This window comes from Rhineura floridana, chromosome 11 (assembly GCF_030035675.1).
Source record: "Rhineura floridana isolate rRhiFlo1 chromosome 11, rRhiFlo1.hap2, whole genome shotgun sequence".
NCBI classification, from domain to species: Eukaryota; Metazoa; Chordata; class Lepidosauria; order Squamata; family Rhineuridae; genus Rhineura; species Rhineura floridana.
Window position 1 is genome coordinate 56639646 of NC_084490.1, and position 22185 is coordinate 56661830.

Sequence of the window (22185 nt, forward strand, 5' to 3'; positions counted from 1 at the left end):
AACCAAAACCAGGTTTTTAGCTTTAACCTTGCAGTTTTCGGTCCATAGTGTTTTTCAACCATTTTTGAATATTTTGACATAGTGCTTTGGAATGTGATTTGAAGCCTCCTTCAGGAGACTCATATATTTAGGACAGCATCTACTGTACCCACCACAAGCAAAGAACATAATAACTTCCTAAGGACAATCATTATTTTTGTCTAAATGTAGGGATTTGGGGTGTAGGGAGCTCCTTTGTCCAGGCTGTTAATATATGTGGAGGAACATGTCAGCTGTGGCTGCAATCCTGTGCACACTTCCTGGGGAGTAAGATTTATTGAATACAGTGGGACTTACTTCCAAGTAAACAGGCATAGGATTGTGCTGCAAATGGGTACCTTGTGTTAATGTTTGTTTTAAGCTACCACTCCTTGTCGCACTTACCTTGCAAAAATGTTTCATAGATGTGGATAATGTGTTTTGTGAGAGAAGAAAGGGAAGGAGAATTTGCATTGCCCCTTTTAATAACTTTTCAAGGGATTATGCCTTGCTCTTTTGCAGCTAGACACTAGTACTATGCTAGTTATGCACACAGCTTGGAAAAGTTACTTTTTTGAACTGCAACTCCCATCAGCCTCAGCCAGCATGGCCACTGGATTGGGCTGATGGGAGTTGTAGTTCAAAAAAGTAACTTTTCCAAGCTCTGGTTATGCACTTGTACTGTTTGAGAACAGTGGAGTGACTATCTTCAGAAATACTTTCAAAGTTCGTGCAAGGGGAACATGTAATGCGTCCCATTCCAGGTTTAGGGAATGGTATCTGGTCAGACATGTACTGGCAGGTGGGCAGAGACCATGACTCCTGTAGAATGTTAAGCTCCCCAGAGATTTTCAGCTGGCACAGTGCAATGCCCATAAATGTGGCTCCACAGAGAAAAGGGGGAAGAAAGGTGTTTACATTGTATAGACATAAATGGGGCTGATGGGTATATAACATTAAACCAATGTCTTCTGAAAAGTTGGGGGTTGCATCTGCACAAGCGCAGTCAACTCCTCCTGCCACACAGGATGAAAATGCAAGTCCTAACAAGAATGTTGCAACACACAAAGAGGGATTGCCCGCTTGTATTCCATCGGACTCGGTCAGCAGAAGAAAAATCTGGGAGAGGCTGAACATTATCTATTGGTCCCATCAGTCCAAATTAACATCGCTCTGGTGCCATAATAAACATAATCTCTGAGAAGGAGAATGCAGATGATGCAGAGGTCATCGAAGGGAAAGGGGGTTACAAATGCAAGATTATGAAAGTAGCTGGCCCAAAGGCTTTAACGAGGCTGTAATGAGAAAAAGTCACAATGATGAAAACAATTTAGAGCTGTATTAAAGCTGGAGTTGCTACATGCTGTAACACCAATCTGATTTACTCCAGTGTTAGGTGTTGTTGTGGCGATGCATGAGGTGGGCCATTGTTATGTATGAGCTGGCACCAATACTAACATCATTGTGTTATGAGAACTGCAGTGGCAATGTTGGCATTAAAATAAAAACTCGCAATTGAACATTCAACTTGAACATTACCCAATATACAAGTCATTGCCATTAATAGATACACTGTTCTTTGGATGATCCCTTGACCATCACAAAGTGTGATCCAAGATTACATCAACAAATTCACAGCATACCATTATTAGGATACTGGCTGAGTGTGAAGATCTCCTTGAGTTTCATAGATGCAAATATGTTAACAGTGTCACCAAGGAAAACTGCCCAGGATATCATGCCACTAAGTTAGAGTTGCTTATTATGCACAACACGCTTCCTCCTCAGAAGGTTGTACATTCAGGTCATAAAACTCATTTGTGAGCAGCTTTGGATCAAGGTACCGCAATTCCCAAAGAACAGTGGGAATTACTACACAAAATGATAATAATTAAGAGACTCAAGCCCTGTCCTGAAAGAGGCTGATATGGGTATTTATCATCTTGCAAATGGGAGATCACAGGCCTGCTCATAAATAGGCAGATGTAATATTAGCGTAGTTAAAGAAACCTTCTGTTTATCATGAGAGAACAGTTTTCACTTGTGCTCCAAAAGGCATGGAAATTTTAAGTTAAGGAACCTGGCTTAGTTTCAATGCTCTGTAAGCAATCTTGCATATTTAAGCTTGCTTGCAAATTAGGCTCCATGCACCCAAATGTTACCTTGGTCTTTCAGCTTAACATGGGGTTTGGGAAGGAGCATAAAGGTAGAAATTCTACAGGTGTAGCTTCTGTTTTCATGTGCTATTGCTGGACCTGCCTGGCTCATTGGTGCAAGACAGGCACCCTCCTTTCCTGTTTTTTCCTCTGTAAAGTGTCTTGTCTTTATTCTTAGACTGTAAGTCTGTGGGCAGGTTCTGTATTGTTTGTAATTCTTATGTAGCATGAGCAGTTTTAGCCACTGTGGGTGCTATGCAGTGGTGATGCATGAGTGGCTCTTTTTGCAAATTTGTCCTCCCATGCTGCACCTCCCATGCTCTTCCTTCCAAAGGGTCCCCCAACCCTCCAGAGCTGATCTGGGGGGTTGAGGGTGAGGGGGTCATATGCAGAAATTCCCTTTCCTCCCCATTCTGCTGACAGAAACCTTCACTGGGCCAAAGAGCTTCCTGTTCCATAGAGAGGCAACACTGCACACAACAGGGATGGGGATCCAGGGGCCAAATGCAGCCTCCCCAGGCCTCCCTGTCTGGCCCTTGGAACTCTCCCCAGGACACACCCCTTCTCCCAAGACCACACCCCTCACTGGCCCTGCTTCACACTCCAAGTCTTTTAGTATGGTGGCACCTACCCTGTGGAATTCCCTATGCTTAAATATTAAGCAGGCACCATCTCTGTTATCTTTGCGGCACCTGTTGAAGACCTTCCTCTTTCAACAAGCCTTTTAAGTTGAGACCTTATCCCAGTATCTGTGCTGGAATTGTTTTTTAATATGTTTTTAACCTTTTTTTAAGATGTCTTAAAAGCTTTCTTAAAAAAATGTGTTAAAAGATTTTTTTTAATGTATTTTAAACTCTGTTTTTATGATGTTTTAAAGTGTTTTTAGTGCTTTTGTTTGCCGCCCTGGGCTCCTGCTGGGAGGAAGGGTGGGATATAAATCAAATAATAAATAAATAAAATAAGTCTTTTTGCCTGGCTGGAATAAGCTCCTGAACTCTGATCATGCCTCTTGCTGGTCTGGACGGATAGAGGGAGGTGCCTGAGCGTGTATAGCAACTAGCCTACTCCACCAAGGTAAAGTTTACATTAAATTAATTGCTCCACCCAGTTTTGCCTCTGGCCCTGCCCACCACTGGCATGTGGCCCTTGGAAGGTTGCCTAGGATGGAATGTGGCCCTCTGACTGAAAAAGGTTCCCCACTCCTGGCATACAACTTCAAACAAACTATAATAATAAACCCAGGTTTGTCACTTAGCGTACATGCAGCACGCATCAACAGCCAGTCCCAGCAGTCCTGTATGATACATGCTTTCAAACATTTCTTTGTCACATGTTTTTAGATGTGCATTTAAAAAAAATTAAATTACACCAAAAATCATAATGCGTGGCTTTCAATCTAGTATGTATTTAAAACCAAGTTGCATCTTAATATTGAAAGACAACTTCTCTGCACCTGCTTCCAGGGAGAACCTGCCAAGTCGTTTTAAATTTAAGGAGTACTGCCCACTGGTGTTCCGAAATCTCCGGGAAAGATTTGGGATTGACGATCAAGATTATCAGGTAGGGGAAAATGTGGTGACACCTCACTCTTTTGTTGAAACAAAAGATTGCAGTATATGGAAGTTGATCATTATTTCTGGTCTTGGTGGAAGGTGACCCAAGACAGATACAGGGTTGAGGTTAAAGGAAGAATCAAGGGGCAAACACATCACTGGTTGAGGTCCAGATGCAAAGTGGGAGATAGGGAAGAAGAGCATATTGGAGGCTGGGAGGTTCAGAGGAGGAAGATAGCAATACCTGGCTGTGCAAGTGCTAGAAAGGTGAGGAGGGTCACATTACAAACCTATGGTAGATGTACAGCACAGAAGTGGCATTGGCCAGAGTGCCTACCTATCCTAGGACTGGCCTGTGTATGAGCGTGTTTTTAGGGACAAAGGTCTAATCTGGAAATCATCACAAATATGAGTGCAATCCTGGCATATGAGCTGTTATGTCAGCTTTTTGAAAACTGAGAAAGTTTCTAGTCCTGTAGCTGTTTCAAACAGTTTTGAAAACCTGTTGAATACACGGAAAGGTATGTGTGTGGGTGGTGGGTGAGCTTTCAGTGCACAACAGAACAGAATGTTTGCCGTCTTTACACTTCCCTGTGTCCCCATTCCCTTTCTCAAGTGTTGTCTACATAGCCCCCCTTTGCAAACTCCACTCCACCCCACCCCATCTTAGCTGTGTTACTGAGCACAGAATGGCTTCAAATGCGGAAAGCAAAGAGGATTGGTAAAAGTAGATTGAGGTAAAACAAGAGAAATGATTCCAAAGAGTTAGCTAATTCAGCATTTTATTATTGATATTTTTCCTTGGCTTAGCAGTTAGAATGTTCATGAACATTCCAACCAAAGGTTAGTGGAGTTTCACAAGGGACAGCCACTTTTTGATGTTCAAAAAGCATACTTCTGTTGCTTAGCTTTTTAAAAATAAACAACAGCAACACTGAAGTTTCCAGGTCTCAGGTTTGCAAAAATAAGTTTAAAAATGGGATGATTGAAACATCAAGGATTAAAATATGAGAATAATTATGTTTTGTATGTTTGTATAAAAAGGTGAAGACCCTCCCCCCTCTGCTTCAGAATACTTTATAATAAAGTGCAGGCGTGCCAACGTAATGGAGTTCTGTTATGTCAGAGCCTGACACTGGCATGGCATGATGTTTCTTGCATCAGTTGATGTTGGTCCAGCTTACAGGGCTAGTCTGAAGATGCGGTTGGTGCATCTCCTGCTTGTTCTTCTGTTGCCTTTTTGTAGAATTCTGTGACACGGAGTGCTCCAGTGTACAGCGATAGCCACGGCCGGTGCGGGGTCCGTTTCCTCACCACCTATGACCGGCGGTTTGTCATCAAGGCGGTGTCGAGTGAAGACGTTGCAGAGATGCACAACATACTAAAGAAGTACCACCAAGTAGGGGAGATGGAGAGAGAAATAATAGCGTTTAATACACCCTGTGAATAGCTAGCATGGTAGTAGAAGGCTGTTTCTCTGGATGCTTGTATTCTGGGTCACTTCTGTACAGGAGCTTCCTGCCCACCCAGCATAGGACAAAAAGGGAGGCACTTCAGATTGACCTGGGTTTGTTTTAGTCTTCCAGCCAGTCTGCTTTTCTAGGTTCCTGGAGTAGAGCTGGGTTGTCCTCCTCACCCCCAAGGGGTACAGTCCCACTGCAGTCTTATTGGAATTTCTGGTACTGCATGGAAATAGTTTTCCACTCTGATTGCCAGTAAAGGGTGTACAAGGCTTTCACCAAAGAACATATGGTTGTACCATAGAGCGATGCCATAGACTAAGAGCAATAACATTCTGTGCCCATCTCCCAGAAGTGGGGAGTCTGTGGCCCTCCAGAAGTTGAACTACAACACCCGTCTTGCATGACCATTGGCTCATGCTGGGTGAGGCTGGTGGGAGATGGAGTCAAAAGAAAGAAAAAAGGGGGGGACCCAAAATGCTTGAAAAAATATATTTATTATGACAAAAGCCCAACGTGCTTTGGCCACTCTGTGGTTTGGCCTTCGTCAGGGGATAAATGGATCTAAAATACTCTTCTCCAGCAAAACTACTCACACTGATAATGACCACCATAATAAATATATTTTTCAAGCATTTTGGGTCCCCCCCCTTTTTTCTTTCTTTCTTTTTGCATTTGGATACTTGCCACCTTTTGCTGTGGGAGATGGAATCCAACATCTAGAGAGCCACAGGTTAGCCACCTCTACCACAGGAAATCCCAGCCAATGACAACTTTCAATTTAAAACCCAAAGTTCAAGTTGTGTGGCTTACCTTAGGGTTTTTTCTAACACTGTGCTCAGCCTCCTTGACCACCCTCCACCTCCCATGGTGGCCTTTGCTGCTCCCAAAGTAGGCCATGCTTGCCTGCTGCCCGTCCACTCCTTGTGTTGCTTCTTCTTAATCTACTGGATGATGTCATAGTCAGGAAGTTTCATGGAAACAAGCTATAGGCACCTCCCCAATAGCAACAGAGTGGATTGGATCACTGCATTAAACTGGAAATATGGGGAAAAGTTTCTTAAAAACATGGGCCAAATATTCCTCACTAACATTGGTTGTGTTCATGTGCTGCACCAAACCATAGTTTAGTGTGATGTGCACAGTCAGGAAACAGTTTAATGTGATGTGCATAAGCAGGGTTCCTGTACCTTTAAGAACTGTATGGAACAGGAAATTCATTAACACTGCTGACTGTGTGATATCAACTCTGCAATGGTAAAAATTGTATCTGTTGAACTTCTTCCCACCTTGCAGTCATTAAAATAGAAATAAGAGCCCTCTTCAGGTCTGATCTAGAAAACCGCATCTGATTCCCCCCCCAAAAAAGCATTGTACATGCAACTGTTTTCACAAAAAAAAGCAAACTGCTTTGGGTGTTTGCGTAAGAGTCCTATAGGGATAAGGATACATGTCCAGTAATAGGATATTTCAGGGATAGGCAGTGTAATGCTCTGCAGATGTTATGGACTACAACTTCCATCAGCTTTAGTCAGCATGGCCAATGGTCAGGGATACAGACAGTGGCAGCTGATGGCTCCGTGTCAGTGAGGCAGTGGTTTTAATCTGGACTTGCAAGGAGCAGTCTAGGGTGATGAAGCACAGTTCCTTGAAAGTTCAAACTAAAACCCAGAGCAGATTTCACCGCTCCACTGACATGGAGCCACCAGCCGCCACTGAATACAGGGATGATGGGAGTTGTAGCACAGCAACATCTGGAGGTCACCATGTTGGCTACTCCTGGGTTATTTATAAAGTGCTTAGTTTAAGTGCTCAACATACTTCACATACAATATTCCAGAAATTTCATAACAATTCTGTAAGATAGGTCAGTAACATTTATCCCTTTGTTACAGATTGAGGGGGCAGATCCTGAGGCTGCTTGCCTAAAGTGAATTCATGGCTGAGTGGAAAGTTTTCCGCTTCAAAATTGGTAGCTTATGTTCACAGCGCTCTTGGCAAATATGCAATATCACTCTTTTTTTCAAAAGGGGAATCAAATGCACTAGAACCCACACTTGATTTTTTTCCATAAGTGCTTGCAAGCCAATGCTCACTGCACTCTCCACATATGCTGGGAGCAGCTGCCATAGAAAATGTCTTTGTGTGAGGAGGAAGAAGCAATTTTCTCGATGTTGTCTGGGGCATCCCAGAGAAAAGGGACACGAGGGCCCTTTTACTCACCAAGAGTACAAATGTACTCCTTTGCAAGGTGAGATACCTGCTTCTGCTCTTCCTTTATCTTCTCTATTCAGGGTGATCAGAAGTAAAACTGGGTCAGTTCACAATCCATGAGTTCTAGGCTGATAACACAGAATGCAGTTGGAGAACTCTCAGAATTATACTTGGAGTGAATGGAAATAGGCTGCATGTGTTGACCAGTCTAGACCCTTCTCTCTATGATTCTTTAGTGGTCTGAGCATAGAGGAGGTTGGTAAAAATTGTTCAGGTGTACTTCCTGCTTCAGATGTATTGGAGTACAGTAGGGCCCCACTAATACGGCGGGTTAGGGACCAGGCCCCCGCCGTAAAGCGGAAATCGCCGTAAAGCGGGGCCCCATAGACTATAATGGGCTGCGTCGTGTGAAAATGACATCAAAATGACATCAAAATGCCGTGCAACGGAAAAAACCCGCCTTATTAGCGGAACAAGCGCTGTAAGAGCGGGGCCTTTCCCTAATTGAAAACTGCCTCATGAACGAAGCGCCGTAAAGCGGAACGCCGTTAAGCGGGGCCCTACTGTACAATCCAGGATGTATTGAAGACAATACAGAACTGTGTTGTTTCCCCTAAGGCTTGTGCCATAAGATAGCAAAACAATTATATTTTAAAGTTTATTTAAATGATATTTCAGTTTGTTTTTAGTGCTTCTGTTTGCCGCCCTGGGCTCCTACTGGGAGGAAAGGCAGGATATAAATCTAATTCATCATCATCATCCTTTGCCAATGTCACATTTCTCCACCACCACCCCTTTCAAATTAGGACAGCTTGTGTCTTGTTGATTTCACTTATTAAGAATTGTTTTGGGTTCTAAACACTTGTTCTGAACTGTTGATTTATTTATTTTTAAAGCGTCTTGGATATATTTGCAAAATTTGAAGCCATCTTGTAGGTGTCCTTCTTGCTTAAACTGTGCTGGAGATCTGTAGCCTCACACTGATAGAGTTTATGTTCTCTCCCTCTCCCCCACCCCTTTAGTTCATTGTGGAATGTCATGGGAATACACTTCTTCCGCAGTTCCTAGGCATGTACAGGCTTACTGTAGATGGTGTGGAAACCTACATGGTGGTAACCAGGAATGTGTTTAGTCATCGGCTGACAGTGCATCGGAAATATGATCTCAAGGTGAGGGACTTTAATATGGACCATCTCTGTGGAGCCATGTTCTGCACCACAGATCCCCCACTTTCAGACTTCCCGCAGGTATGTGGTTGCCTACTCTGAGAAGAGGATACTGGAACAGATGCTGACTTAATCCTGCAGGTTGTTCTTATGTTCTTTTTTTCCTGTGGTGGAAAGTTTTCTTCCTGGGGATAACAGATGGGCATTTATGATGTTTTAATGATTTTATTGTACACTGCCACAATATTTCTTAATGAGCTGGCAGTTTAGAAATGTTCAGATAAATAAATAACTTGGAGCCTTGTGTTTGCAAGGTGAAATGGTGGGAAACTGGGGAAATGATGCTGTATGATGCTATGTATTTCACATGTTTAGTATGAACAGGTGGATTCTGTCTCTTGTCATGGGAGTGCAGCATCATGAACATCTCAGTTATTGACGTTTTGGCTTTAGGATATTCCTGCATAATTACACCTAGTGTGCCAGAGAGCTTTTCAGAACCTGCATGATGGAGTTTAGGCTTATAAGGGATTAGGGGGTGGGCACTTGAGGGAATTGGGCGTTCTGCCCTGTATTGAAGTGTTTAGGTATTCTGGCTTTCTTAGGGACTTCTATGCTAGCCTTCTGGGGCCCCTCTGGGCTGTGTGATAGAGTCTCCCAGCTGATTTGCCAACTTAAACATGCATACAGCTACTGCATACAATATGCAGATGGTAGCCAGAAGTTAAATATTTTTGCACTAAGTTCCTGCATTATAAATGCCTATGTCACCCGTGGAACCATATTTCACACACCATTCACAATTTTAAGCAATCTTAAAATCTGAATTTTAATCCAACTGATTGTATATTGTGTAATTTAGTTAATATTGTGAATTTGATTTTAAGTCTCTATGCTGGAAATTTTTATGCTGCAGTTTCACAATGATTTCTGCATATTAGACTTTCCTTGCTCTGGATCAAACCAAGGTCTGTCTAGTTCAGCATTCTGTCTCCAGCAGAGGTCAGACAGATGCACTGGGGAAGCTTGCATCCAATGCATGAAGGAGAGAGTCATCTTCCAGTTTTTATCTCCAGTATCTGATAATCTGAAGTATATTGCCCATGAACATGGATGTTTCATTTCTGTCAATTGAAGCTGTTAACAGCCCTGTCCACCATGGGAATATAACATTTTCCAAGATAACATATATTGGGAAATGTAGTAGCCTTGCAACAAAAGGGAAGGAAGAACAACGAAGAAAGAAACAAAAATGTGTTGACTTTGCAGAAAGGCCCTTAGTTAATCAAGGGTCAATGTCTGGTGTGTTTTTCTTTAAATACTGAGCTGCTTGGTTCTCAAGTAGGTCTCTTCCTTTCTACCCCTTTCCTTTCCAGGGTTCAACTGTAGCAAGGGAAGCCAGTGACAAGGAAAAGGTAAGAGCAACTGTTGGGGAGGCCTTATTTAAAAGGATCCTGGGCATTCTACAAATGTTGCTGCTGCAGGTGAAATTATGGTGGGCGTAAAGGGAAGGGAAAGTAGCCCCCTGCAGTTGTAGAAGTGTGTGTTTGGGGAGCAGGGCTGAATTGCCATAGCTACATATATTCAGTAACTCAATACATTTATTGGCAAGTGTGGAAAGAAGGGAGATACTTTTTTTTACTTATTCTGTTACCAAAACTCAACTTCTACTCCAGTGGTTTTCCTAAAACTGTACCACTGCCACCATTTAGTATGCTTCAAGGTAGATTCCTACACTGAGCAGGGGGTTGGACTTGATGGCCTTATAGGCCCTTCCCAATATACCGTTTACTTACCAGTAACGCAGGTGTTGTACAAAGCCAGTCAGATATAGTTACTATATTTAACAAATATATTAATGCTTATTTATTACAAGGTTATGAGGTTATTTTAATATAGTACTGTCTCCTTTAATGAGTATACACTTTGCTAATTTATTACTGTCCCTTTAAATACTTATAGCTTTCTTTACACTACTAATACTAAAGCCAAGACAGCTTGAAAGAAGCAGTTAGTTACCCTATAAAAATTGTCTTGCCAGATTGCCTTTGTATTGACTCCACCACAGTTAAGCCACATCAGCACTATAACTGAGGACTTTGGTTGAAGCCTCTGTTTCAACCACTAGTGACCTTCTGAAGTGCAGGTCTGTTTTTGCTGTCCTGCCCTGGAATCTTCCTCTGGCTCTTCTACCAGACACCAGAGCTTAGCATCCCAAACTGCCTCTTGCTCCTTCTCCCTCTGTGCTGTGGACAGGTTCTCCCCTCATCTGTTCAGCCTAAGGCAAGTGATTTGGTTATCCTAGCATATTTTCGGCCACAAATCTACTCTGCCTTCCTTCTCAGTCCTCTTCCTCTGCTGTTGTCTTCTTCTGGCTGTCCACCATGAACACCAAGCACTGACCCTCCAGCCAACTAACCACAGCTAATTAACCCTCTGCTGACCAGCATGCAGATACATAGGTACTTTTCCTGGCCCCTCTAGTCTAGTCCCAGCCTATCACACTGCCTACCGAAGAATTCTAAACCTGCAACTACTAATCAGAATATGCATATTTTCTGTCCATCTTTTGCGTACTAGGAATTCGTATCTCGCAGTGTCAGTTAAAGCTCCCCAGTGGCCAACTTTCACCTGACCAGATAGAAGACTTCCCCTATCAAACACATTACAATGTGTTGTACAGTACAAATGACAGACTGCATTACACAATACCCATTAAAACACAGCTTAAACAAACGGGATTTCTTCACGGCAAGATTGGAGAGAGCAAGTAGTGATGGAGTTCCCTCTCTCTCCTGATGTTTTATTCAATCCTGTTTGTTTGTTCAATTCTTCTGAGGGTGTCTATGGGTAAAACACCCTCTTGTTTAGGAGCAGAGCTTTAGTCCCAAAGGAACACAGACTTGCACTTAGGCAGAAGCAGCATGCTTTCCTTTCCAGCCACTTGTAGCTTCAGGTCACACCACAGTGAGCTGCACATCCTCTGGTATATCACTTCTACTAGAACTGCAAGTGTTAATCCCCAGAAAAACAACCTGTAGCCCAAGGGCCATGTGTGACCCTTGGCCTTTTTTCATGTAGATGGCAAATAGGGGGTAAAGGGGGGATAGCACAGAGAGAGAGAGAGAGAGAGGGATGGCCCCACCCACTGTTGGCATGTGATCCCTGCCAAATCATCCCTACAGGAATCTAGCCCTTACAGAAAAAAGGTTGCCTACCCCTGCTCTAATCAGTAGACTAGCTAATTAATACTTTGGCTAATTTAATCAGTGAGTATCAATTTTAATTAGCGACAGAGAAAATGTCACACTCTTTTGCTTTCTGCAGCTGCTCAGTGTAGCTTTCCTGGGAGGGGCAATTACAATTACTGGACACACGTGGGCAGCAGTGTAGATGGTGCATTTCAAGAAAGTTGTTCTTCTTGAAGCCAGGAGATCTGATCCAGTTTGGCTGGACTTATGGGGCTGCTTTTAGCCATTAGATTGGCTCTGTCTGTCTGTGTTTGTGTGTGTGTGTTATTGTGAGCAATGGGCGACCTGTAAGTCTCTGATGCTCAAATATAGTCCATAGGCAGCTGTTTGGTTACCTACTGCCTGTTCAGCCCTTTCAAACTGTCTCTGTATCTAATCCACGATTATTCTTCATAGTATTTATAAGCAACATAATTCCCAGCCATCCCCTTCCGCTCCCAAATTGTGCTACATGGAGACTTAGAGATACCAGTGTTCCCCTTCAGTGAGCGTTGGAGGGGGAATCCTTAAGCTGCTTGTGCTTCCTGCCTCTTAAAACCAACATCTTATCAAATGCCTGAAATGATTTTTTAATACATATATAAAAACTACAATATTTTTATTTTTCCATTTGGTTATTTAAGAAGTATTTTAATTCTCCCTCATTCTATCCTGTTTTTTATTCTAATCTGGAAAAGGCAGATGACTTTCCTTCTATTTTAGGAACTGCCAGTTGAGATATTCAGATTAATGAATATTTTTAACCTAATAGGAGTATAAACCAGAGCTTGGAAAATTTACTTTTTTTGAACTACAACTCCCATCAGTCCCAGCCAGCATAGCCATTGGATTGGGCTGATGGGAGTTGTAGTTCAAAAAAAGTAACTTTTCCAAGCTCTGGTATAAACCTTTCAAACTGTGCATCAACATCCTTTACAGTTGTATCAAAAATGTACTTGTGACAGGCTTTTCTGGTGTAGGGGAACACTGACAGCCTGCCTGGATTCCAACTATATCCAAAAGAACCCCTATGAATTTATGAGAGGTTTTTTGACTTAAATTCTTAGATGTCTTTTGAAAACCAAATTTCTGTGATTGCAGGGTGTCATAATGGTACAGTATTTAATTCTGTCAGATAAGCAGGATCATGAATGAGTCAGCAGTTGCTCCTGAAGAGAGGAACAGCACAGGGGGAGACAGAAGTGTTTTCCATATAATACAGGAGGAAGTTGCAGAAGTAAGAACGTTACAGTGGCCCAATTCAGCTGCAATTGTTAGTGTGATGTTCTAACTGCTGACTTTTGAAAAATACAGGAGAGGAAGATTTAAGCATCCGTCCCTGATTTTGAGGCCCTCCCTCTTTGTCACCTCTGTTACTTGAGCCACAGTAGATACAATATTCACATTTAGTCTGGTCATATTCCTTAATTTGTACTAAGAGCAATTAAGATACTACATAGTGCCATATCTTAAGGCTCCAAAGTAGGTTTCGATCTTCTGCTCTGTGTGCAGATTTTGACCTAAGAACTCTGAACAGCTAACCCCTGTTAGGGGTTCCCAATATCTGATTGTCGGGTGCCTAGATAAATTATCCCAGTCAGGGCATGGTCCCTTTTTGCTTGTCTCCAAAATCTGATGATCCAAGATCTTGTCTTAAAACATGGACATTCTATTTCTATCTAGCATTGCTAACAGCCACTGATAGACTTTTCCTCCAAGAATTTATCTAAGCCAGCTGTGAGCAGACTTCAGGGTTGTCAGATCTGCTTACTAGAATCCCGAAATATATCTCCCAGGGCCAGGTGCAAAAGACAGATAGATAGAATAAAAGAACAGGGTCTTCTGAGCACATTTTGAATCTAGGAGTTTTTGTTTCAGTACCAGTTTATGTGGAAAAGAGGCATTTTGTTTGTTAGGTTTACTACAGATCACCCAAAGATCCACCAATAGATCCCAATCCATCTTCTGCCCACTCCTAACCTAACGATTTACAAATCTACTGGTAGCTGTTGCCACAGCATCCACAGATTAGTTAGCAAGTGTGTCTCGGTTCTGAACCTGCTGTCAGTCAATTTCACCAGATGACCCTGAGTTTCAGTGAGGAAAATAATTTATCTCTCTTCACTCACTCCATAGAACATATACTTCTACTCTGCCTCAAACTTTAGACCATCTTTCTCTTTCCCCCCTCCCCCCAAAATAGTTGTAATCCCTGAAGCCAGAGATGGGGAACATTTGGCCCTGCAGGTGTTGTGGGATGTCAACTCCCATCATCCCCAGCCAGCAAAGCCCATGGTCTGGTATAATGGGAATTGTGGTCCAGCAATGTCTGGAGGGCCACAGGTTCTCCATCCTTGTCTTAAGCCCTTTCTTTTTGTAGAGAAAGTGCTTCAACTCTTCTACAACTCTCCAATATCATTCTTGAGATGGGGCAAACAGACTTGCACCTAGGATTCTAAACACAGCAGTGCTGTTGTGTTATGATAAATGTTGTGATGCTGGGCTATAGGGCAGATGACACAGCCAGCATGGTGGGATCCAGGCAGCACATGTCCCTGAGGTTGGAGCCTGAGGAAAATTCTGTAGGCAGGAGAACAAGCTGCCATGCAAGCAAGAAACAGGTCTAGTAGCCTGGCAGATAAGGAGAAGGTTGACTCAGAAGCTTTTTTGATAGCCCACCAACTCAGAGGAAACCAAAGTGTTTCCAGTGCAGGTCACCCTGGAGCCTCAGAAGACATCATAGCCCTTGGTACCTTTAAGCTTGCAGCCAGAAGACTTTTACCATGGGTCAGAAGAGCATAGATCTGGATTTTGGAGCTTTAGCCCCAGGAGCTCCTGACTGATAATTCCTGTTGTATTTTTCATCCCCTTTCTAAAAATGTGTAGCATTGCATTTGCCTTTCCTACAACCTCAGCAGGCTTCACGCTGAGCCAGTGTTTTCTGTCAGCATCCTGTTACGTTTTCCTGGATATGTACAACCATTTTGGACCACAACAGTGTATGTGTGAAATAAATATATTTTTTGCACTTATTCCAGTTCAATCTTCTCTCTAGGCCAAGGATCTGCCAACTTTTAAAGACAACGACTTTCTGAACGAAGGCCAAAAGCTCCATGTTGGAGAGGAGTGCAAAAAGAACTTCTTGGAGAAGTTGAAGCGAGACGTTGAGGTAGAGGGTGCTGAGCTGCTGGTGGGTCAATGGGAAGATGGATGAGCAAAAGTTTGTGAGGATCATAGAACCACCAACCTAGATGGGACCTTTTCCCTTCCCCATGTGGCTCTCTGCGTAATCAGCCCTGCCTCCAGGGCTCCCTAGCTCACAGTCGTCTGAACTGCAGAATCCTCTTGCTTTTGGAACACCTTCCTGCTGATAATTTCCAGCTCCTTCTAGGCTATGTATCAGATTTTTTCCCCCTCTTATGGCTCTAAATCCTATTGCTCTAAATCCTATTGCCCTTCCAAAAGCCCTTCTGTTCCTCAGGCCTCTGAATCCTCCACACATCCTTCCTGCCACTGCTTATGTCTCAGTTTCCCTAATAATAATGATGATGATAATAATTTACTTGAAATGGCTATGAGAGCCAGTGTGGTGTAGTGGTTAAGGTGTTGGACTACAACCTGGGAGACCAGGGTTTGAATCCCCACATAGCCATGAAGCTCACTGGGTGACCTTGGGCCAGTCACTGCCTCTCAGCCTCATGAAAACCCTATTCATAGGGTCACCATAAGTTGGAATCGACTTGAAGGCAGTACATTTACATTTATTTTGAAATGGCTAGATGCTGTGTATCCTGTCTCTAAATGGAGTCCAAAAGAAGATCAAAAAGCAAGGGGAGGAAAAAAGGGAGCTTTACACGTCTTCTGCTGTTCCCTTTTCTTAGTTAGCCTTTGGGCTCCCCATCCCTCATTTTCCTTACTTTCTGGATCCTGTCTCCATTCAACTTCCTAGGCATCACATCGCCTTGCCTGCCATACAGCCTATCTTATTCTCAGTCTCCCAACCACGAAAGCTCCCTTTTCTTGTCTGTCCATTCTTATTCATACAGCAGCAGCAGCACAAAACCCATTCTGTCCTAGTGATGTGGTTTTCCTTCCTGAGAAACTGGCCTTTTACTTCTCTCACTGATAACTGTACAGCTTATCATTCCCTCGATTAGTGATGTTCAGGAGTGAATGACAATGCTTTTGCGGCCAAAATGGCACCATCCCCACACATAAGAGGGAGGTCTGTACATGCTCAGGGGGACTCCAAGGTTTGCAGAAGTACATAACAAATGTTAACAGGAAGAAAGAGGAAAATGCCCTGCATGTGTGCACTTGCATGCAGAACAGGGGAGAGAGGAAGGAGCATGGAATGAGAGCCCAGAAAAGTAATTACCTAGCACCAGGGAATTCACTGCAACATTTTAACACAGGTCACACTTATTGTTGTCCTGCTGCTGACGCTTTCACCCAAAGTGAGTTGATCAGAAACAGTATAGAAAGCTGTAGAAGCTATAAGAAGCAGCGTGGCAGACGAGCAGAGATGGGAGTGGGAGTTGGGACAAGAGGAAAGGGGAGCAAGGGAGGAAGCAGGGATAGGAAAGTGACAAGAGCCCTGAAATTGATGCAAAGTGTGTGCGTGCGTGTCATGTGTGTGTGAGAGAGAAAGAGAAATGTCCAAACTATGTGGCATGAGAAAGAAATGCATTAAATAATTAGAGCTTTGGGTGAACTCAAAGTGCCCACTGGCACAGAGAACGCTGCTTGCTCTATCACTCCACATGCTGGGCGTTCATGTCCAAGGATGGTGAAGTACCGATGGCAGGATGACTGAAGGCCAGTAGTCAGGAGTATAAAAGGAGGACCTGTTGGCCTCCCTCACTGACAAATTGCATAGCCTGGGGGAAGGCAGGAGCTCTGGGAGCTTTCTATCAGCCACTGGCACTGGATTGGTACTCTAGTGTGGCTTGACTTCCCAGGCTTAACAGGGTTACAGGCTGTTGTGTGACTATTCCAGCTGAAACTGCCTGTAGTTCCATCCTGATCAGGTGGCACCAGGGAGTCAGTATTCGATACACTGTTTGAGCCTCACAGCCCCAGATGGCATTAGTTCTGGTTTTCCTTCCTTCCAGTCAGCCTCCTCTGGGTACAGACAACTCTCCCCTCTCTCTGTATTCTCAACAGTCTTGGGCCACTACAGAAGCGCAGCACAATTAACCGTCCTCAGAGGAGGTGGCCAGTTGCGTCTCAGCACAGGTCACTTCCCTGAGTTTTCCTTCTTCCAAACAAGACGCGTTCCCAGAATGGTAGCTCACACAGAAAAACTGAGTAATTTCAACTCCTAAAGAATCTATTTTGGAGTGTCAGAGTGAAGTGTCCCTCCAATTTTAATTTTTTTAAAAAAATTTGCCTTCCATGATTGGAAGGTATGGAGAAGAGGGGCTTGTGGAGAAAAAGAGGTGAGTTTGATGGAGATGTTCTGAATGGACTAGAGAGGGAAGCCAGAGCAGAAAGGAAGGCCAATCCGAGAGGGAGGTTGCAAGTGAAAGGTGACTAGTCTTGAAGCTGATGCAGGGAGCCTGAGGGGGCCAGTCCTGATCCGTTGCAGGCGGGTGGCGAGATCAGAGCCACAGAGTGAGCACATGTCTTTCTGTTGGCTTCCAGTTTCTGGCTCAGCTGAAGATCATGGATTACAGTTTGCTGGTAGGGATTCATGATGTGGACCGTGCTGAGCAAGAAGAGATGGAAGTTGAGGACCGGGCAGAAGAAGAAGAATGTGAGAATGATGGTATCGGTGGGAACCCCATTGGTTCTTACGGGACCCCACCTGACAGTCCTGGCAACCTTCTCAACTTCCCCCGGTTTTTTGGGCCTGGGGAATTTGATCCATCAGTGGACGTCTATGCTATGAAAAGCCATGAAAGTAAGTGTTTGGATTTTGGGGCAGGGGAAGTGGGAAGGAGAGGGAGGAGGAGATGGACAACAAAGTGTAAAGTCCTCTAGATGAAAGGCAGAGGGCTGTGCCGATTGCAGGCATTACTAGTAAAAATGTGGCTGGTTAGTTTGAATTAATACATGCATTTTAGCCCACCCCAGCAGCCCCGACCTCTTGGATGTCACAGGACCCTTGGCTCCCTGACCCACAGTCACCCAGCTACCAAAGTTCTTTTGCCTATCCACTTTCCTCCTAGTGAGTTAATAGCTTGCACCACACCTGATCTTCCCCATCAATGTGCAACCACGAGGGAGCATTGAGTCTGTTCTTGGGCACACTCGCAGTTTATCTGCAGTGGTTGTGAGCCCAACAGGTCCTCAGGTATCCTGCATAAACCGAGAGCGTGTCCCAGAATCCTTTGCAAATGCACAGTGGTTAAGTGACAGAGAAGTCAATTTGGTAAGGGTTCCCTAAAAGCTGGAAAATCACTGCCCACAAGAAGCCGTGGCCCTTCAACAGCATTGTTCTCTCCTACACTGTGCCACTGTTTATGTGTAAACAGTCGTTGATATTTTTATTTTAATCATGGTCCTTTCTCTTGCTCTAACCGTCCAGTTGAAAGCTAAAGAGCTATGGTGCATTGGGAATGGGAAAGTTCTTTTGCTACAGATTCAAAAGAAATCAATTGCCAATCAGGCATAACATAGCTGATGGGAGAGGAGCTCTGCAGATGCTCATGGAAGCCGCTGACGTCTTGCCATGCTCCACCAAACTGACATTTTCACTGAAATACTGTGGCTGCTGCCCCTTGGCATCTGCAGGGCTGGACACATAGCCCTCAACTCAAAGATCTAGTCTCAAAAGCATTGGGAGCACCGCAGCTGTGCTTGCTATCCAAAAAATATATTGCCTGCCCTAATATGACTCTTTGTCTCCGTGTTAACAAATTTCTCTTTCTCTCTGTCATTTTAATCAGGTGCTCCTAAGAAGGAGGTATATTTCATGGCCATTATAGATATCCTCACGCCATATGACACAAAGAAAAAAGCAGCACACGCTGCCAAAACTGTGAAACACGGGGTAAGGAGAAACAATTCCTTTTGTTTGTCCAGAAGCTGCTGCCAGACACTTTCATGGAATGTCACCAAGTTCAAGTGTTAGAAAGAGAGGGGGATAATTTATCTCCATCTCCATTATGTTCCTCATTTATCAAAGTTGTGTCATCGTCTTTTATCCCTCTGGTCATTTTTAGCGGCCCTTTTCTACACATTCTCCAGCTCTGTAGTACCTCTTTATGAAATGTGGCTATCAGAACTTCATGCAATAAGGCTGCTCCTCAGATTTATATATTGCGGCCTATTGCCGAAATAAACACAGACACCATTCATTGGGTTAAATATGGGCCACTTTATTAAAAACAGGTCAATTATGACCAATGAACCTGCAGAGGGACAATCCAGTGCGGGGAATTCTGCTGATCCAGGCGAAGCCTGCTTGCTGCTATGGGGCAACCAAACCTTGCCTGAGCCTGGGGCTGCCCTGTGCCAGGCCCCAGCTCCGGCCACACCCTGTGGATGTGTAGGGGGTCCAACCCGCATCACCGCCCCCCGGAGCCGTAAAACTCCGAGCGGATGAGGCACGTTGGCCCCAAAAGCGGCCCATGTTCTGCCCCCCCGGGCCGTATAGCCCAGAACTGCAGGCCCCCGGACCCCCAATCACCCCCAAAGGTGCCTAAAGGTGTCACCTAGCTGCCCTTTCCCTTTTAACCTTTCCCCAGCACTTCCTTGCCACAAAAAGGGGACAAGCCTCTGCTTAGTCTCCCTTTACCCCACACCCGATGTCAGGCCCAGGATGTGAGTCAGGAACCAGACCAACGGCTGTAGTTAATTCGTGTTTTATTAGGGTAATGTCCAAACAAAGACTGCGTTTTCTCATGAAGCAATACAGGGATACAGGTCCTGCGGCATTGGGAGAAAGTTGACAGAGCAAGGGACTTCTTCCCGCCTGTTCTTTAAGAAGGGGCCAAACGGGCGTGCAATCTTTCGCTCCTCCTTAACTGCCCCTCAGGTACTGCCCGCCTTCCCCCCCTTCTCTCCTGTCTTTTCAGCTGTCTGCGTGTGCGCGGTGAGGGGGGAAGCATCACCCCCTCCTCTTCTGAAGTTTCCGATTCCAGGATGGGGGATAGGGGAGGGGCTGATGGTAAACTGCCTCCCCGCTTTTCGGCTGTGAGCAGCCCTCCCTCTTTCCCCTCTTGCTCTGAGCCTGAAAGAGGGGGAGGCGTGAGAATGTCCAGGGAGGGCTCAGGCTCCCCGTTGCTAAGCAACCTTATCACTGGCAGTTCCTCTGTTTCGTCTTCGCTCCAAAGGGGGGAAGTTCCTCCCCCTTCCCTCTGCCATCCATCCGAATACTCTTCTCCCAACTCTCCGGGATCCAGCTCCCCGGGATTGGGACCCCAGCTCTGCCTTCCGACACCATCCCCCCTCCCAGGCTGTGCCCCCCTCCCCTTGTCTGGCTTGGGACAGTGGGGAAAACGTTGATGGAAAAGTTTTACCAATTCTGGAGCATGCACATCAGCTGCATCTTCCCATTATCTGTCAGCCACCCCATAGCCTTTCCAGTGAATCAAGTACTGCAGCTTGTGGCGTCTGATCCTGGAATCTAAGATCTCCTCAACTTCAAACTCAAGCTGCTCATTTACCAGGAGTGGAGGTCCGGGAGGTTCCTCCGGCCGTAACTCACTGGGAGGGGCGGCTTTCGTTAAGAGGGATCGATGGAACACAGGATGTATTTTAAACGTGTCAGGCAGCTTCAGTCGGTACGCCACGGGATTGATTTGAGTTTCTATTTCGAAAGGACCCACCCTCTTGTCTTGTAATTTTCTACATTTGCCCGGCATCTGGAGGAAGCGGGTGGACAGCCATACCTGGTCTCCCGGTTGAAGGGGGGGGCCCTCCTTCCTGTGCAGGTCAGCAACTCGCTTGTACTCCGTTTTGGCTTCGTTTAACTGCTGTTTCAGTGTCTGTTGCGCCGCTTGCAATTCCTTAAGGAAGTTCTCAGCTGCCGGTACCAGCATTCCTTCTGAGCTGCTTGGAAAGACTTTAGGATGGAATCCATAATTAGCGAAGAACGGGGTTTGTTGAGTGCTGGAGTGCAGAGAATTGTTGTAGGCGAACTCTGCAAAATGCAAATATGATACCCAGTCAGTCTGTTGATAGGACACATAACTTCGTAAATATCTTTCCAAAACGGCGTTCAAGCGTTCCGTCTGCCCATCTGTCTGGGGGTGATGGGCGGAGGAGAGTTTTAATTCCGTCTGCAACTGTTTCCACATTGCTCTCCAAAATTTGGCTGTGAACTGAGTTCCTCGGTCTGAGACTACGCTGTTTGGCAATCCATGCAGCCGGTAGACTTCTTTGATGAATAACTTGGCCGTTTCTTTAGCCTCTAAGGCCCCTGCACAAGGAAGAAAGTGTGCCATTTTGGTAAGTAGATCCACCACTACTAAGATGGCTGTCATTCCTTGGGACTTGGGTAGATCAGTTATAAAATCCATGGAGAGGTCCTTCCAGGGTTCGTGTGGGACAGGCAACGGTTGTAACAGTCCTGCTGGTGTCCCTGTTTGTGTTTTTGTCCGCAGACAGACAGAGCAGGACTTTACATAACTCTCAATATCCCGACGCATTTTAGGCCACCATAAGTCCTTGGCCACGTTCTGAATGGTCTTGTAAATCCCAAAGTGTCCCGCTGTGATGGAATCATGACACTGGCGCAGGATTCTGAGCCTTAATTCCCCTTCTGGCACATATCTGGCGGTTTTGAACCATAACAGTCCATTTCTCCAGTGAAAGGTTACTTCTGAGTCTTGACCTTGTCCCGTCTCCTGCTGATATTTTAGCATGTCTGCATCTTCTTGTTGTGCCTTTTTGAGTTCCTCTTCCCATGAAGGCTGGCATACTCCCAACGTTAATTTCTCTGGCGGGATTACGTACTGAGGCTGGTCCTCGGATTCACTTTCTTTGTATTGTGGCTGTCTGGATAAGGCATCCGCTCTCTGGTTTTTGGCTTGGGCATGGTAAGTAATCTGGAAGTTAAACCTAGTGAAGAACTGGGACCATCTTATCTGTCTCTGGTTCAGCTTTCTGGCTGTTTGGAGGCTTTCAAGATTCTTGTGGTCGGAGCGCACTTCAATTCGATGAGAGGTCCCCTCTAGGTATTGTCTCCAGTTTTCAAAAGAGTCCTTGATGGCCAGCAGCTCCTTCTCCCAAACTGTGTAGTTCTTCTCTGCAGGCTTTAACTTCCGAGAGAAGTACGCACAGGGGTGCAGCTCCTTCCCTTCTTGGTCTAATTGTAGCAGGACCCCCCCGATGGCAAAATCTGAAGCATCTGCTTCCACTACGAGAGGGCGGTTCGGATCAGCAAAGCGCAGAATGGGCTCAGTAGCAAACCTTCTCTTCAGCTCCTCAAAGGCTTC

At 44.9% G+C, this 22185-nt stretch overlaps 1 protein-coding gene across 3 annotated transcripts in view; it reads left to right on the plus strand.

Annotated features, from left to right (window-relative positions):
* The window catches only part of PIP4K2B (phosphatidylinositol-5-phosphate 4-kinase type 2 beta), a 56313-nt gene that overhangs the window by 17473 nt on the left and 16655 nt on the right, over positions 1-22185 (plus strand). For 2 of the 3 annotated variants that reach the window (XM_061588923.1, XM_061588920.1), the window contains exons 3-9: positions 3638-3734; positions 4974-5126; positions 8424-8570; positions 9944-9982; positions 14853-14987; positions 17444-17702; positions 18691-18794. In XM_061588923.1, the coding sequence (XP_061444907.1) occupies positions 3638-3734; positions 4974-5126; positions 8424-8570; positions 9944-9982; positions 14853-14987; positions 17444-17702; positions 18691-18794 (934 nt within the window). The remainder of the gene's footprint in view (positions 1-3637; positions 3735-4973; positions 5127-8423; positions 8571-9943; positions 9983-14852; positions 14988-17443; positions 17703-18690; positions 18795-22185) is intronic. The other variant, XM_061588921.1, reaches the window with a different exon arrangement.